The sequence below is a fragment of the Sander vitreus genome, chromosome 17 (genome assembly GCF_031162955.1).
Source record: "Sander vitreus isolate 19-12246 chromosome 17, sanVit1, whole genome shotgun sequence".
In the NCBI taxonomy this organism is placed as follows: Eukaryota; Metazoa; Chordata; class Actinopteri; order Perciformes; family Percidae; genus Sander; species Sander vitreus.
Genome location: NC_135871.1, coordinates 3,799,744 through 3,815,259, shown reverse-complemented (window position 1 = coordinate 3,815,259; position 15,516 = coordinate 3,799,744). Strand labels below are relative to the sequence as shown.

The 15,516-nt window shown below is 40.4% G+C and overlaps 1 protein-coding gene across 1 annotated transcript in view; it reads left to right on the top strand.

The window, feature by feature from the left end:
* The window catches only part of rims1a (regulating synaptic membrane exocytosis 1a), a 154,411-nt gene that overhangs the window by 132,794 nt on the left and 6,101 nt on the right, over window positions 1-15,516 (top strand). The window contains exons 26-30 of the mRNA XM_078273541.1: window positions 4,756-4,865; window positions 6,374-6,495; window positions 9,019-9,179; window positions 12,065-12,279; window positions 15,015-15,047. Of these exons, the coding sequence (XP_078129667.1) occupies window positions 4,756-4,865; window positions 6,374-6,495; window positions 9,019-9,179; window positions 12,065-12,279; window positions 15,015-15,047 (641 nt within the window). The remainder of the gene's footprint in view (window positions 1-4,755; window positions 4,866-6,373; window positions 6,496-9,018; window positions 9,180-12,064; window positions 12,280-15,014; window positions 15,048-15,516) is intronic.

Sequence of the window (15,516 nt, the reverse complement as noted above, 5' to 3'; positions counted from 1 at the left end):
GGCAGAGAAACAACAGAAAATCCTCCTGCTTCCCTGAAGTCACCTGCGTGGCAACATTTTTGCCTTCCCTGTGAGTGAGTTATATAAACTTACAACAAAGGTAAAGCACAGGGGCTCCAACGAACTTCATGATGTATACATGTGCACCTCGTTAAACTAATGGTGCTTTCAATTGCACCTCATAAACTCTGAGAAACTCAAACTGTTGTTTTGGAGAATCGCGACACCCCTATTACAGAGGGATGTGGAGAATAAAATATTCACCGTGCTCCGCTTTAATTTAACTTATAGTTCTGGACAGCATTTTTACCCTCAGGAAATTACAGGATATAGTTGTAATACACATGGACAATCCACAGGACAAAGCCAAAAAGAGAAAAAAACAAAAACCTCCCCAAGGGGAGCGCGGGAGAGGTCAAGGGGAGTCGCAGAGGGAGAGACTTGAGGCAAAGAGACGGTGTGAGGTGAATTTGAATCAAAATTCTACATGAAACACATATTGATATCATTCACTGTGACTTACGCTTCCTGAGGATATCATTATTTATGATTTCATTGCAAATAAACATCCATAAATCTACATAGAATTTTTAGAATACCAGTATCTTGCTCTCCAATAGTTTTTTATGTTATCATATTGGTTCCCAAATAGACCTATGTTGGAGTTGAAATTGGATTAGAATTTATTTTTACTTCCTCCATTTTCACACATATAGTAAAATAGTTAATAAAGTGCAAGGACAAGCAGTTCTTCACACGGAGAAAACTCAGATTCACTTTAAAATACTAGGACTTTGCCAGTTTGCGTACCCTGGAAATCCAGAGTTTTTGTGAGAGCACAATTTGAATTTGCTTAGCGAGTCACTGTGGCATTCAGTAATGATGCTCATTAATTATGCCCTTGTAGCCGAGCTGCACCAATCACATTGGTGTATCTGATATAGGCGGGCTAAACAGATGACGACAGCGCTGCAACGTCGAAGTCATTAGTAAACATTGCAAGATGGCTACGGATGAACACCAGTTGTTTGAAATGGCTTTAGATTTGGCTTTTTATCTAAAAGAGGAACAGAAGACAGCGCTCAAATCGTTCCTTTGCAAGAAGGATGTTTTTGCTGTTTTGCCAACTGGATACGGCAAGAGTTTAATCTACCTGTTAGCTCCGCTGGTAGCTAAGCGTATGGTTCTGGATACATCACCCTGTGTATTGTTGTGATTGGTCGTAGTGTTATTCAATTGCGTGCAGTGAGATTTTCAACTACATGCTTGGTGCTGCCCCTTGAGTTGGGCCATTTTCATTACTCATTGCCAGACCCTTAATCTTTCTGATTTGGGTCTGGATTTCCAGGCTACAGTTTGCCTGTAATTAATACTGGGATGTGGGTGACGAATTACCCACATACATACATACACGCTCCGGACAAGATTAAAATCGCTGACCAACGTAGGAAATCACATCACCTTCCCAAGAGATTAATGCAGTCCGAATGGGGCTTTAGGTTAAAGCAGGAATTCTGAATCTTTTCCTGTTATGGCCATTCACACAATACACCATGGACCTCGTTTGATAGTGGAAAGGTAAACATGTGTTGGTATATCACTGCAGATGAAGCAGATTTGAATTATGATTTATGTATTCTGAGGCATGTAGTTCATAGTTCATACCCAAATAAATTCAGCCAAGTATTAAAGCACAGGACCAGCTTGAATTTCTCCCCAGCCACACAAAAACGTGCTGCGGAGGTCCACTTAGATCCGCCGTCATTTTGCGTCAACCAGCTCCGAGCTACGTGCATTGGCCCAACAGAGGAAAGCCAAACACCGTTCATCTAAACACAGTGCCCACACAAAGATGACTAAGAGCTGGCCCAAATGGAAAAAGTATCCATTTTAGCACAGTGTTGCTAAATGCTAATGTCAGTATGCTAACATGCTGATGTTTAGCAGGTATAATGTTTATGATTGTCACGGCATAACCACAACCCTGGGAAAACTTGATACTATCGCTACGTCTATGGCTTCCAGAGTTTTGTTAGCCCGCACATATGAAACTACAGAACTGAGCGCTAGCCCGCCAGGCCGAAAGTAGAGGTTGCAAGGCCAACCTCTTGTCATAGCTGGGGTGTCGCTTTGCTCCGTCTTCCCACCAGCTCACTCCTTGCTATGGCGCTAATCAGCCAGACACGCCATTTCATGGCACGACAGTTCATTTATAGACATTTAAGACACGACAAACCTTTACCACAACTTGATGGGGAAAAAGGAAAATTTTCGTCACGACATTTAGAAGCACGTGTCTGTCTTCCAAAAAAACGACTGGCACCCCAGTCTGTTCGTCAACTGCCGCTTTTGTAAACTCCTACCGCCCTGTGACGCAGGTAGGCCAAACCCACCTCAGCCTGGCAAACAATAGGAAACGATTGTGCCGTGACAATGTTCTTACCATGTTAGCATACATTTGCTAATTAGCACTCAACACAAAGTAGGCTACATTTACGGATGACCGGAATGAGTTTTTCAGGTATTCGGTCATAAACTAAAGGATTGGGCAAACTAAAATGTTGACCTGGTGGTAGTGTAATATTAAAAGTTATTACAATTCATCTTGTGGAGGACTTGAAGGTCTGTATCGAACTAAATGGCAATCCATCCAATTGTTTTCAAGACATTTCACTTGATTGTCACATAATTTGGATGACTTTTTTTTTTTTGTCTTCCATTTTCCTCAATCCCATCTTTCTTCCCGTTTTTGTTCCTGCATGCTGCTGCTTCCACACTGTGTTGCGGGGCTTTGGGTTTGTATGGCACACTGCGCGCGTGTGTGTGTTTGTGTCTGTACCAGAATCAAGCCCACCTCCATCTTAAGGGGCTCCAGAGGAAAGAAGCCCCCTCTGCAGCCCCTTGGTAAGGGGATTCCCCTTGAATGAGTGCCCCAAGCCCAACCCATTGACAGAGGCAGATTTACTAGAGATACTGTGGTGGAGAGGAACAAGACTGGGCTGCTCTCTCACTCCTTCATACGTTCACCTGTTTGTGTTTGTTTTTTGCCACATCACAGCCTTGGGCGCTGCTGCTGTTGTGTGTTTGTGGATGTATATGTAGCTGTACAGTATATGTGTTGTGTGGATATATCTGGGCACTCACAGGTCATTGTTTAGTCATTTCTGAGCGGATGTGTAAGTGTTAAGTTTTTGAGTGGATGCTAACAGGGGCAGAGCCAGATGTTGTAAACATTCGGGGCTAATTAAGCCATATAAGAATGCCGTAAAATCTGTACATCATGGGAAAAACGTGATAAAATTGTTCTCAAACTGTCTTCATCATTCTGAAACCAGAACACAGATCAGAGAGACTGAGGGGATGTGACACAAAGTTGAAGTTATTTTAAAAACCTGAAAGATTGAGGGCTTTTGAGAAAACATTTGTTGCTGCAGCACCAGAAACCACCCCTTCCCTTTGCCCCTGAATGTTAAATGCCCGTTTTGCATATTTTGGTCTGTTACAACATTCCTCAAATAACATCTGAAAAAGTGTAATGGAATTGTAACAAAATTCATAGATTAAGCAGCAGTATATTATTCTCCTGCCGTATTGTGAGTATAATGGCAGAGTCGATAATTAAAATGCTTTATACAATGCAACTGTTGATGCATCCATGTAAATGAATGAAAATGATATCGACATTTTTAAACATTTAATACACAATGGAATAATGAAATGATATTTGTTTTTTGAGAACATGTGATTGATCGGATTGGAGCAAAATGCAAAAAGACATGGAATTGACAAACTATTGGTAATTCACTGTGAAATAGGAAATGCAGGTTTCCTGAATAGCCCCTGTTATCTGGTCTGTTGTGAGAATGGATTACAGTGAATGGATGTCTGCAGATGTGGTGGGATTTGTGCTTGAAGGCTTCCACCTTCGCTATGTGTTCTTGTGTTATTTGCTGCTCTTTCTGCAACAGGATCCCTCACCATCAACCCCTGAACAAGCTTCACTTTTTCTTCACTCTGAGAATATGTTGTTGATACTGATTTCTCACTAAACTTTGCTATGCTTTCATTTTCCACAACTGATGCTTTTCCCATAGCGACATTCTGTCACTTCATTTTCCGTGCAACTTTATATATGATACTACACGTTTTAAGACAAGAAAAATTAAATGCAGTGGCAGTTCTAGACCATTTTAAATGGAGGGTCCAGGCTAGGGCCACATGCGATTTTAGGGGAACCAAATATATTAAGCACAAGTGTTACATACCACCAACCCTCAATAGATTTGGTTCTACAACAGGCCAACAATACACATATAACAATAAAACACAAGAAAACTCATTCCTACATTTTATGTATCACTGTACATGAATAATATTCTTTAGGGATAAATGTGGGGTTAAAAATGTATGACAGTATTTGCCACAGTTAGGGAGGCCAGAGGGGGGTCGAGGCTTAATATAACGACCCCCACCTCTAGAACCGCCCCTGATGAAATGACAGCAGGTTCCATTGGTTAATAGCTGTGTGTTCTGTTCAGTTTTTGTCTTCCTTCAGGTGAATTTCAACCACTTGTCATGTCAAAACTATACTGTCTGAATAGGATTAACTCGGGAAATCCAACCAGAAGGGGACCGGTGCTGCAGTGCACAACCTGGATCACAAACTATATTGACTTTAATTTCATTTTCTCTCCATTCTTTTCATCCTTGCTTTCGTTCATTCTTTTTCTCACCCCTCTCTTTATTTTGTGTCAGGGGCCACCTCCAAGGTGGTGCGTCTCTTTCCTCCTCAGTGACGTCCTCCTCAGCCCGCCGATCGAGGCAACTCCCACAGCTTCCCCCCCAGAGCAGCACCGTAGAACAAGGTATGTGCTGTTGTCTTGGGCACTAAACCCATGCTGCAGCCACAGTAAAAACAAACGCAGACAGCATGTACAAACAAGAGATACTGTTCAATACCATACAACAGACCGTACTATGGTCCAGATGGTGTATAAAACCCAACATGGTGTAATGCAATGCATTAGTTAAACATTACTCAAAATAAATAATTAATTAAATAATAATTTAATAAATAATTGTCTATACCAGACACACACACACAGACATTTTTATTTATTTTTTCCCAGCTATCCCCTATGGAAGAGGATAAGGGCCACATGTGAAAAAATGTTATTTGTGTTCTGATGCTGCGTTCCAGACAAATTTTTTAGCCCGTAAGTTACAACTTCAAGTCACGACTAACGACTTGGTAGCGTTCCAGGCAAAGTCACCACAAACCCTTCTAGCTAGCGTTAGCATTAGCTAGCAGCTACCTACCGTTGACGGTAGCTAGCGCTAGCTGATACTAGTGATTTCTAGTCGGTAACATATTTTGGGCTTCATTTAATAAACATAACCTGTACACAATCGTATGTGTATTGTTTTGATTACAATGTGCGGAATTACTTTACGTTGCCTATTTATGTCTATTTATTTCTATTTCTCACTGTTAATCACCAGCGTCTGTACAGCATCAACAGGGGTCGACATTGTTGTTTATGTGTGTGTGACGTCAAAAACTGTAAGTGGGAGTACAACGATCTGGTACAAGTTCACAAGTAGTAAGTTACGGGTTTGACTGCCGTTCCAGGGCACTTTCACGGGTAGAAGGTTGTGAAAACACGAGTTACGGGTTGCCTGCAACGCAGCATGAGTTTTATTCTTTTCTCACCATTCTGACTTTTTTCTCGGAATTCTAAGATTAAAGTCAGAATTCTGACTTTTTTTAAAAGTCTAATTTAAAAAAAAAAATACAAATAAAAAAATAAATAATAAATAAAAAAAAGTCAGAATTCTGAGATTAACTGCTAGTGGAAAAATAGTCCTATGACTGCAACTGCTACTATTTACAAAAATGTTACACTCACTGTTTGACCTGAATGAGGCAAGATTAATGAATACAGATTGATTACCTGTCCATGCTGAGAGGTGACATCAGTGTTACTGGTTCCATCTTTTTCAGGAGTGAAGGTTTACGTTCTGCAATGTGCAGTGCAGTGTCGGATTAAGTGGGAGTTTATTGAGTTCTGGCAGGGCTGTCCTCGACTAAATAAATTCTTAGTCGACTAACACTCGCATGATTTTGTCCAAGAATCGATTAGTTGATTTAATCAAGTGTTTCCCACAAAGAATCATGCAAAAGCACCACTTTAAATCTTGTGTTTAGCAGAGACGTGCTCATAAGTTCCTTGGAAATAAGTCATTCAGCATGAAAAAGGCACAAAAATGACTAATCGACTAAAGAAATCTTAGTTGGCTAAGACCAAAACAACCAACTGAGTTTCTTGTATTTTGTGTGTGTGTGTGTGTGTGTGTGTGTGTGTGTGTGTAGCCCTGGTAGCAGAGGAGTGTGTTCGTCAGCTCCAGATGAGGGTTCATTCCAACCGGGCGTCAGCTGCTGTCACCACCTCCAGCCAGCAGGACCTGGACCGAGCCCTCAAGAACAAACGGGAGGTGGGCCACAAATATGTAAACTTGCCCTATTGAAACTGAAGGAATTTTTCTTTTTTTCTGCAAACGAATCACCTTTTTGAGGGGCTTAACATACTCAAAAACTCACCAAAATTGACGGTCGCATCAAGCCTGGTGAAAATGTACGTATTGTAAGGGTTTCGGGAATAAGCGCACAAAAATTACTCGCTAGCGCCCACTACAATATTTAACAAATTGAGCCCCTGCAGTACGTTGTACGTGGTACACATATGTAGCATGTCAAGATGTACAAAAAAGCTCATTGGAGCCTCATTCATATGATTTAATACCACATTTTTGAATTAAATAGCAGAAATTGTGAATTATTTTGACTAATAGTTAAGATCAGAGGAAGAGTTTTGTCAAAGTTTAGTCAGGATACTGTTTTGAAACCATTTAAAACCTTTTTCTCAAATGCTATGAAACTAAATAAAACCATTTTTACTTGCGAAATGTGTTGTATGGGACCGACCATGTTATTTTGGGGCAATTTGGTTGAAAGAAAACCAAATTTCCGACATAGAAACTTTGAAAAGAGATCAAATTCGACCCGAGGACAACACAAGGGTTTAAACTAACTCATCAGGAGAATGGAACGGGACTATGAGGGTTCCAGGCAGAGAGCATGAGCCATAATGTTGCTCAAGTGCGTCGCAATGAATTGCATTTACTGTCTAAGAAAGTAATAAATTATCTTACAGTAATGGTGAAGACCACTCAATAAAATGAATTGGTTCCAGCTGGGCAGTCACTGAAGAATGCACCTAGCACCTAAAATACAGAAGTGTATAATCTATACTGGCTGCTTTTCCTATCCCTAACTTACAGAGAACTGACAGTTTAATGGCCATATCCTGACTTTCACACGTCCACATGCCAGTAGTTTCACTTTTTTTGCATGCATCATGTCAGTGCTGTCTTTGTGATGCATCACGCCATCCTCCAACTGACTGAATGTGAAATGATTTAAATCTGACGGTATAGATCATCAGCACAAAGTGACTAAAAGTGCCAGTAATGCTATGATATGGATGAAAACGTGTAGCAGGCTTAATCATTTTGAGATTTACAATAGCTTTTTAAATCTGTTACAAAATCTGAATTGTTAATGTCTGCAGAACAGATAGGGGTTTGTCTGATACTAATACTTAGTATGTTTAAATAGTGTCTTTCCAAATGTGGAAAAGTGTCTGCAACAGCATTGTGATCATGGAATGACAGGAACTCTCCTTTAAAACTAACAATATCAATACTTATAATGTGATATAACCAATGAGACTGTGCCATTACAATCCATTAAGGTTATGGGCTTCCTGTAGACCACCATTGTACTAAGACTTTAAACAAAAAAATACTAGTGTATCATTAATTTGACAATATACTAAATGTAATGATTATGATGAATTGCATTTAAGCTAGATGGGAAAAATTAATATTGCAATAAGCGGCATTGTGGCAACTTTGAAAGCCGTACACACCCTTGGAACACCCACACAGGCATTTTTAGTTATTTGCCTAACTTATTAAACATCTTCTGAGGGCTGTATCACCATACAGCCCTCAGAAGATGATCTCCCTGAGTTTCTGACAGTCCTTTTCTGAATTAGACATTTTGACTTGGCATTGCTGGAAAATCACAGGTGTAATTGGTGACCGTAACGATGGCTTAGTTCCATTAAAACGTGCAATCAGCCAGGGAGTCAGAATTCACAACGATACGGCACGATACAATACGATACCTTACGATTCGACACAATACAATACGATACCATACGATACAATACAATACGATATGACATGATACGATACAATGCGATACCATACAATACGGCACGATACAATACGATACCATACAATATGGTACCATACGATACGATACAACACAACACGATACCATACCATACGATGCGATACAATATGATATGACACGATACGATACCATACAGTACGGCACGATACGATACAATACGATACGACACAATATGATACAATACGGAACCATACCATACGACACGATATGATACAATACGATACGACACAATACGGAACCATACCATACGACACGATACGATACAATACTATACAATCCAACACAATACGACATGACACGATACAATACAATACGGTATCATACGATACCATACGATACAATTTGATATGATAGTACTATATTGTCAATTTACACTGTAATTCATTTTGCGTTTCTGAGCAGCTCCGCTCAAAAAAAGAGGGGAAAAAGTACACCCTCTACAAGTTATACAACAATTACACATATAGTACATATGAATTATAATTAGATCTTGGTAGAAACACGCTGCATGCTTATTGGCTTACTGACGCTGATTTATTCTTTAGGTATTGAAATTTGGTATTGAATGACGAGGCATTTTTCGATACTCGATACTAAGGAGGCAATTCGGTCAGTGCCTAAAAAGTAAAATTGTATTCAGTATCCAGCCCTAGTGCTAGTATAGCAACATTTTATGTGATATCTGTTTCCTGCAGCTCTACAAGGACCAGAGAAGGAGCAGTGAGAACATTTCCCATAAGTCCTCAGACAGTGATGTCAGCGACGTGTCAGCCATCTCTCGAACCAGCAGTGCCTCTCGCATCAGTAGCACCAGCTACATGTCCATCCAATCAGAGAGACCCCGGGGACGCTTCAGGTACACACACATACTCTACAATAACTTTGCTTTTATTGTGTATTATTGCTACAGGGTTACTTTTCAGTCAAGGAATAATTAAAGCATTAAAAGCTGTCTTTTACAGAGCTATTTTATCATGGAATAATCTCCCAAGTAACATACATTTTATCAAAGGAAAGGAAAGTTAATAAAAACAACCTCAAATCTCACCTTTACTTAAATTCTTATCTTGAGGTTTTATAGCTTATTTTCTTTTGTTGTCTTAAATATTTGTTCTCCAATTCTTTGTCTTTGTGAGCTACTTAGATGTTAGCTCTAAACTTGTGTTGTGTAATATAGTGTAATGTAATTTTGTTTATAGAAAAGAAAAATATCTTAGGTTTTTGTTGTTGTTTCCTTGTTATTAAGTTTAAAGGCCCTGACACACCAAGCCGTCGGCCGGCGACTAGTGGCAATGGCGGCCGCCTGGTCGCCTTTGTCTGGGCCAAAGATTTGCACTGGAACACACCGCACAGGGGACTACAGATGAAAAAAAGCCTTTTGGCTAATTCTGGCTTTTTTTAACCCATGGGAAATAATGTGTTTTATTAATTGCACTGTCCCCTTTTATAAAATAAACTGAACTAAAAAAAAGAAACGACGGCCAAGTACCACGTACGTTCTGCGCCTGCGTGAGAGGAAATAACTCCATACCAGCAGGCGGTGGTAATCTATTCGTCATTCAAAAAGGGAAACCCGATACCGTTGCTGTGATACCAACAACAAATAGCGTTTGCTCTCACTCCCCGCCGGGAAGACAGTTGTACCGGGAGAAGGCTAATCAGACAGTGCCTCTCCCGGGCTGTCATCCGTTCTCTCGGCAAAAAAGTCTCCCTACAGTGGGATGCGACCGAACGGCCGGCTGCTGCTCGTTAGCTAAAGTTAGCTTGCTAATTTCACCCACCCTACGTGCCTTCATCATACACTGGTTACTGAAAATTAGCCAAACTAATGTATCACTCATCTGGCGATAGCAATGTGCTTTCCTACGATGTGACAAGAGCGTGTGAATTCAACATTAAGTTGTTACATTTTACTAATTTAGAGGCTGGCTGGCTGGCTGGTACGGTAGCTAGCTTGCTAGGGGGGTAATTGTTTAGTGGTGCAGAGAGAGAGAGAGAGGTCTATTTGGTCTTTAGCTATAGTAAATACCATGGTATAAGATATTAGTTTATTAACGTTAGTTTGTTTTGTAATGTGTAGGTATTTAGAGATCTTTTAAAAGACATGTTATTGTTGGAATAAATATACCTACACAAGTAGAAGTATATCTTGTTATACGAATTCCAATAGTTCGAACCTGTGTGTTTTTCAAAGGAACATGCAAACGTAATTTTTTACCAGTTTTGAAAGCTCTTATGTGTATCGGATTGATCAGATGAGATGAAAAATGAAAGGAGCCTTGCGTGTGCCTGTCACAGTCGTTTGTTTGTTTTCCAATCAGATGAATTGTTCGGCCGATGGCTGACGACCACCGACGCCAATTCAACATCAATTCAATCAGCCGAAAAAAGGCCAACGAGAGCCGACGGTGCGGGACACACCGCACAAACTAGAACCAACGTCCGGTGGTTGGCTTGGTGTGTCAGAGCCTTAAGGTTGCTTTCACACCTACCTCGTTTGGTCAATTTAAAACAAACCCTTGAGCATTTGCTCCGATAGTCCGGTTGGTTTGGGCTGGTGTGAAAGCTCATCCCAACTCTGGTGCGGATCAAACAAAAGAAGTCTGGTTGAAAACATGGGTCTCGGTTCGCTTCCAAGTGAACTAGAGTTCGGTTTAGAAACACTAAAGCAGAACCAGAAAACCCAAGACGTTATAAATTTGGTGTTGCTCCATTATTTTTGGGACCAGAAGTGTCGGCGAGTTTCACTTGGATATTCTGTCCAATAAACAAGCATTGCGATCTCGATCACTTGACGTTTGTTTACAGTGTTTGGTGCGTTTGACAAAGTGTAGTGTGAAAGCAAACCGAACCAAATGAAAAATGCAACAATGTTGCAACTTTACCCCCAAATGTCCACCGAACTATAGGTGTGAAAGTGCCCTTTATACTTGTCAGAGTTTGTTATGTTTCTTTTATTTTCCTGTATGTGTCATGTAATGTTTTAATATTGTCTGATTTAATGTTGTTTTGGACCCCAGGAAGACTAGCTGGTCGTCTAGGTTTAAGCTAATCTTTATAATACACTTAAACCTAAGGCCAGTCTTGTATAAAGTACTTGAAAGCAATACTTGAAGTATCGTACCAGAAAATGACTTTGGTAGAAGTTAAAGTCACCTTTTAGAATATTACTTGAGTAAAAGTATTTACTGTACTTCATTTTTAGAAGTAAAAGTAAAGAAAAACTTTATTGTGGCTTCCTTATAGTGAAGCATAATATTCAGGGTTTCCACACCTTGTTAAACATCAAATTGTCTGCCATCAACAAAGAGAAAAACCAAAACTGAATTTTCATTTCTCGTGAGGAAGAATCTTTCACTCCAACGTACAAAAACACTTCTTGCAAGAAATATAAAGAACAAAGTAAAGTACAGATCGTGAAAATTCTACTTAAATACAGTAACAAAGTATTTGTACCTCCTTACATCACAACGCTGCCTAAGTCATATAAAAAACACATAGTTGTGGGTGACGTGTTTTATTTATTTTTTTAAAGATTTCTTTTGGCATTTTAGACCTTTATTTTTGTAGGACAGCTGAAGACATGAAAGGGGAGAAAGAGGGGGAATGACATGCAGCAAAGGGCCGCAGGTCGGAGTCGAACCCTCAGCTGCTGCGTCGAGGAGTAAACCTCCATATATGGGCGCGCGCTCTACCAGGTCGCTACTCAGTGCGCCCTGGGTGATGTGTTTTGATTCTCAGCAGGGCCATGCGCGCAACGGGCCGCCACATGATGAAGAGCACCAGCGTGAGCGGTGAGATCTACGGCATGGAGCACACCGACGGCAGCCAATCAGACACAGCGCTCGGGAGCCTGGGAAGCGGGATCAAGAAGCGACGCTCGAGCCTCAGCCAACGTGTTGTTGCCATCCTGCCATCCAGACGCAGCCGGAGTACCTCACAACTCAGCCAGACAGGTCAGAGAACACACCGACTGACTGAGAAATCATCACACATGCATCTTGAGTGACCACTCGTCTCTGGAGCGGGAATAAGAGCAGGTGGGCGGGTGTCAGATCTGTGCAGAGCACCGGAACAAAAACACAGACAAATCACAGACAGTATGATAATAACATCCAAAACACAAGATCCAAAATACTAATGTTTAAAGATACATTAAACGGCAGAATACCCAGAACTACCTATTACGTCGTGGATATAACCAGGGTGCGATTTGTGAAAAAAGAATTGACTCCCCTTTCCAATACCATGGATATAGAGCCACTCGGCCAGCCATGCCAAAACACTTAATTATGAACTCCAATATTCAATGGAAAATAATCTTAAAATAAAATAGCACAACGTGGCGTCAACAGAAAACACAGAGCTTTCAAGCCGGAGAGCGGCGTTCACTTTGCGGCGAAAACAAAATACTTTTACCCACACAAACCACGATCTTTTTCCTAAACTCACCTAGTCGTTTTGGTGCCTAAACTTAACAGTCATCCCCGCATGACGCTCACTTTTTCTGGCTAAACTCCACTACCACGGCCCCTGAAAGGACCGACATCTGGCGGTGCCTGTAGCCGGCTCACAGTCACCTGTTGGCGGCTAAACAACTGCCGCTGGTAGCCGGCGTCCCGGAGCTCTGTAGCGGCTAAATACAACCAGCAACTGCTGCTCGGAACATTTGATGTGTTCACGATACAGCGCTTTACTTAGTTTTAAATAATTATATTTTAAGTAGGGCTGTCAAACGATTAATTTTTTTTTAATCGCGATTAATCGCTGAATTTCTATAGTTAATCGTGATTAATCACATATTTTATCACATCACAAAATTCTATTATTTTGCATTTCAGAACTGTTTTTAAGTACATATTAACAATGGAAAGCAATTCTTACCAGTGTATCTTGATTGGGAATCAAATGAATGCAAAGAAAGTTACTTTATGAACTTGATTTTAAGATTTGTAATTATTTATTTACTGTGTAAACAAAAGAAAAATGTGTGAATCTGTCATTATTGCACAATTCCTCCAAGTACCTAACTAAAAAAACAAAAAATCCCTATCCTTACTAGAGTCAATATAGTGTTTAGTAACTCCTAAATAATGTTGATTACTCACTGACGTCCAGTGATCACCGGTTAATGAGACAGCGTTTCATCCTCCATCATGCCTGCAGCCTGCAGCAGCAGGATGTGTTATGAGGAAGTATGGCAGCTTGATGATAAGTAACGGTGCTGCAAAGGGTCAAAATAGTAGCCTGTTAGGTACGACACAAAGCCGAGTGAAGTGTAAAATAAATTAATAAATACCGGCATGCGATTAAAAAAAATTAACGCGTTATGCTCGTCCCTTAATCGCATCGCGATTAACACGTTAATGCTGACAGCCCTAATTTTAAGTATATAATATATGGTCTATTGATGAAGTAGCATTGATCACTTTGAGGGGCAGGGGGGTTACATTTTGTCCCCACCGGGGATACAAATAATTCAGCAGAGGCAGAGATATGTAAGACCAGAAAGGGAGAAATCCCACGGTCCTTCAATGTGGCCCAGGACACATTCACATGCTGCGTCTGAAATTCCATACTAACATGCTATTTACAGTGTGTGAGTATGACCGAAACCTAAGTATGAAACCAATAGTGTGCGAATTGCATACTATTTCTTGTAAAATATTGCAGTATGCAAAACTGGACACTATGCCGGCATAACTATCCCACAATGCAATGCAGTAGTAGTGACAACGTTCATAACAGACAAACAGACAGAAACCAAGGAGCTCTTTAACATCAGTAACGCTCTAATTTACATTTCCACATATTTAAACGACAGTAATTTTTCAGTAATTTAAGCATTACCTGGCGATGCCGCTAGAGCGGAGCTCGGCAGGGGTTACCATGGTTACGCGTCTTCAACGGCAATGAGGCTCTCAGCAAGTGACGTTGAAAATTACGGCTTAGTGCGTCAGAAAAGATACACACTACTGTTTATTTACACAAAAGTACGTTGAACGATGGCATACATCTTGAGTGTGTAGTGCAGAGTATGCGATTTCGGACGCAACCATACACACTGCTAAAAGAATGTTAAATTAACAAACAAATGCGTCATGGGTGCATTATTAATGGATTGGATGCATTTTTAATCGATACAGAAACACACTGGTCACTTAAAGCTTTAGTGCGTTAACTTTTTTTATATTAATGAACGTTCGTTTCATTCAAGCCATTTCCAAATGAGTTGCTAAAACGCTAATTAAGACTATCAGCTCCACACAACTCTCTCTGTATTTCTCAGTGTGACTATGTTCGGAAGGTTGTGTCATCCGGTGACTTTCGTGGCAGAAACTCGAGTGAAGATAAATATCTCTTCTAAAGAGTCCGTCATGTTTAATCCTCCATGTCCTCCTTGGCTACTAGCAACTGGGTGCAGGACGGGTGGGGGGGTGTTGCGTGATCATGGAAGGCTTGTATCATGTGGACGTCATTACATAGAATTCCTCATGGGGGCGACAGAAACTACGCACCGTAGCTTTAATGACAAAAACACACACTCACATACTGTAAATAGAGACTTCAGTGCAGATGGACAACAACCTGTAGGTCCCATTTTAATCATTGTATCCAGTGTTGCTGTTGTTTCTGATGATGATGTTGCTGTTGTTTATTGGTTTTGTTGTTGTTGTGTGTGTTATTTCAGAGGCGGCGGGTAAGGCGGCGGACAGACAGAAAGGTAAAGCAATAGTTAGACGGACAGACAGTTTGAAAGGAAGACAGTCAGACACTGTAAGACAGGAAGAAAGGTGAACTGTACTTTACTTCAGGGCATGCTTCGAAGGATTTATAGGTGCCATTAATGTGAATTGTTGGTGCATGATAAACCAAGCAAGGTATTCTATCATATAGCAGGATTAAATACATTATTTAGCCCCTACATCTTTTCTAATTACATTGAAAGTTGTTAAATAATCAGTGGTGGAATGTACTAAGTACATTTACTCAAGTACTGTACTTAAGTAACAATGTTGAGGTATGTCATGTCACTTTCTACTTCTACTCCACTACATTTCAGAGAGAAATATTGTACTTTTTACTCCACTACATTCATCTGAGAGCTTTGGTTACTAGTTACTTTACAGATTAAGATTCTTGCTTACCAAACACATAAAAAACAGTGTTGTATTATAAAGTTGATTGTAGTT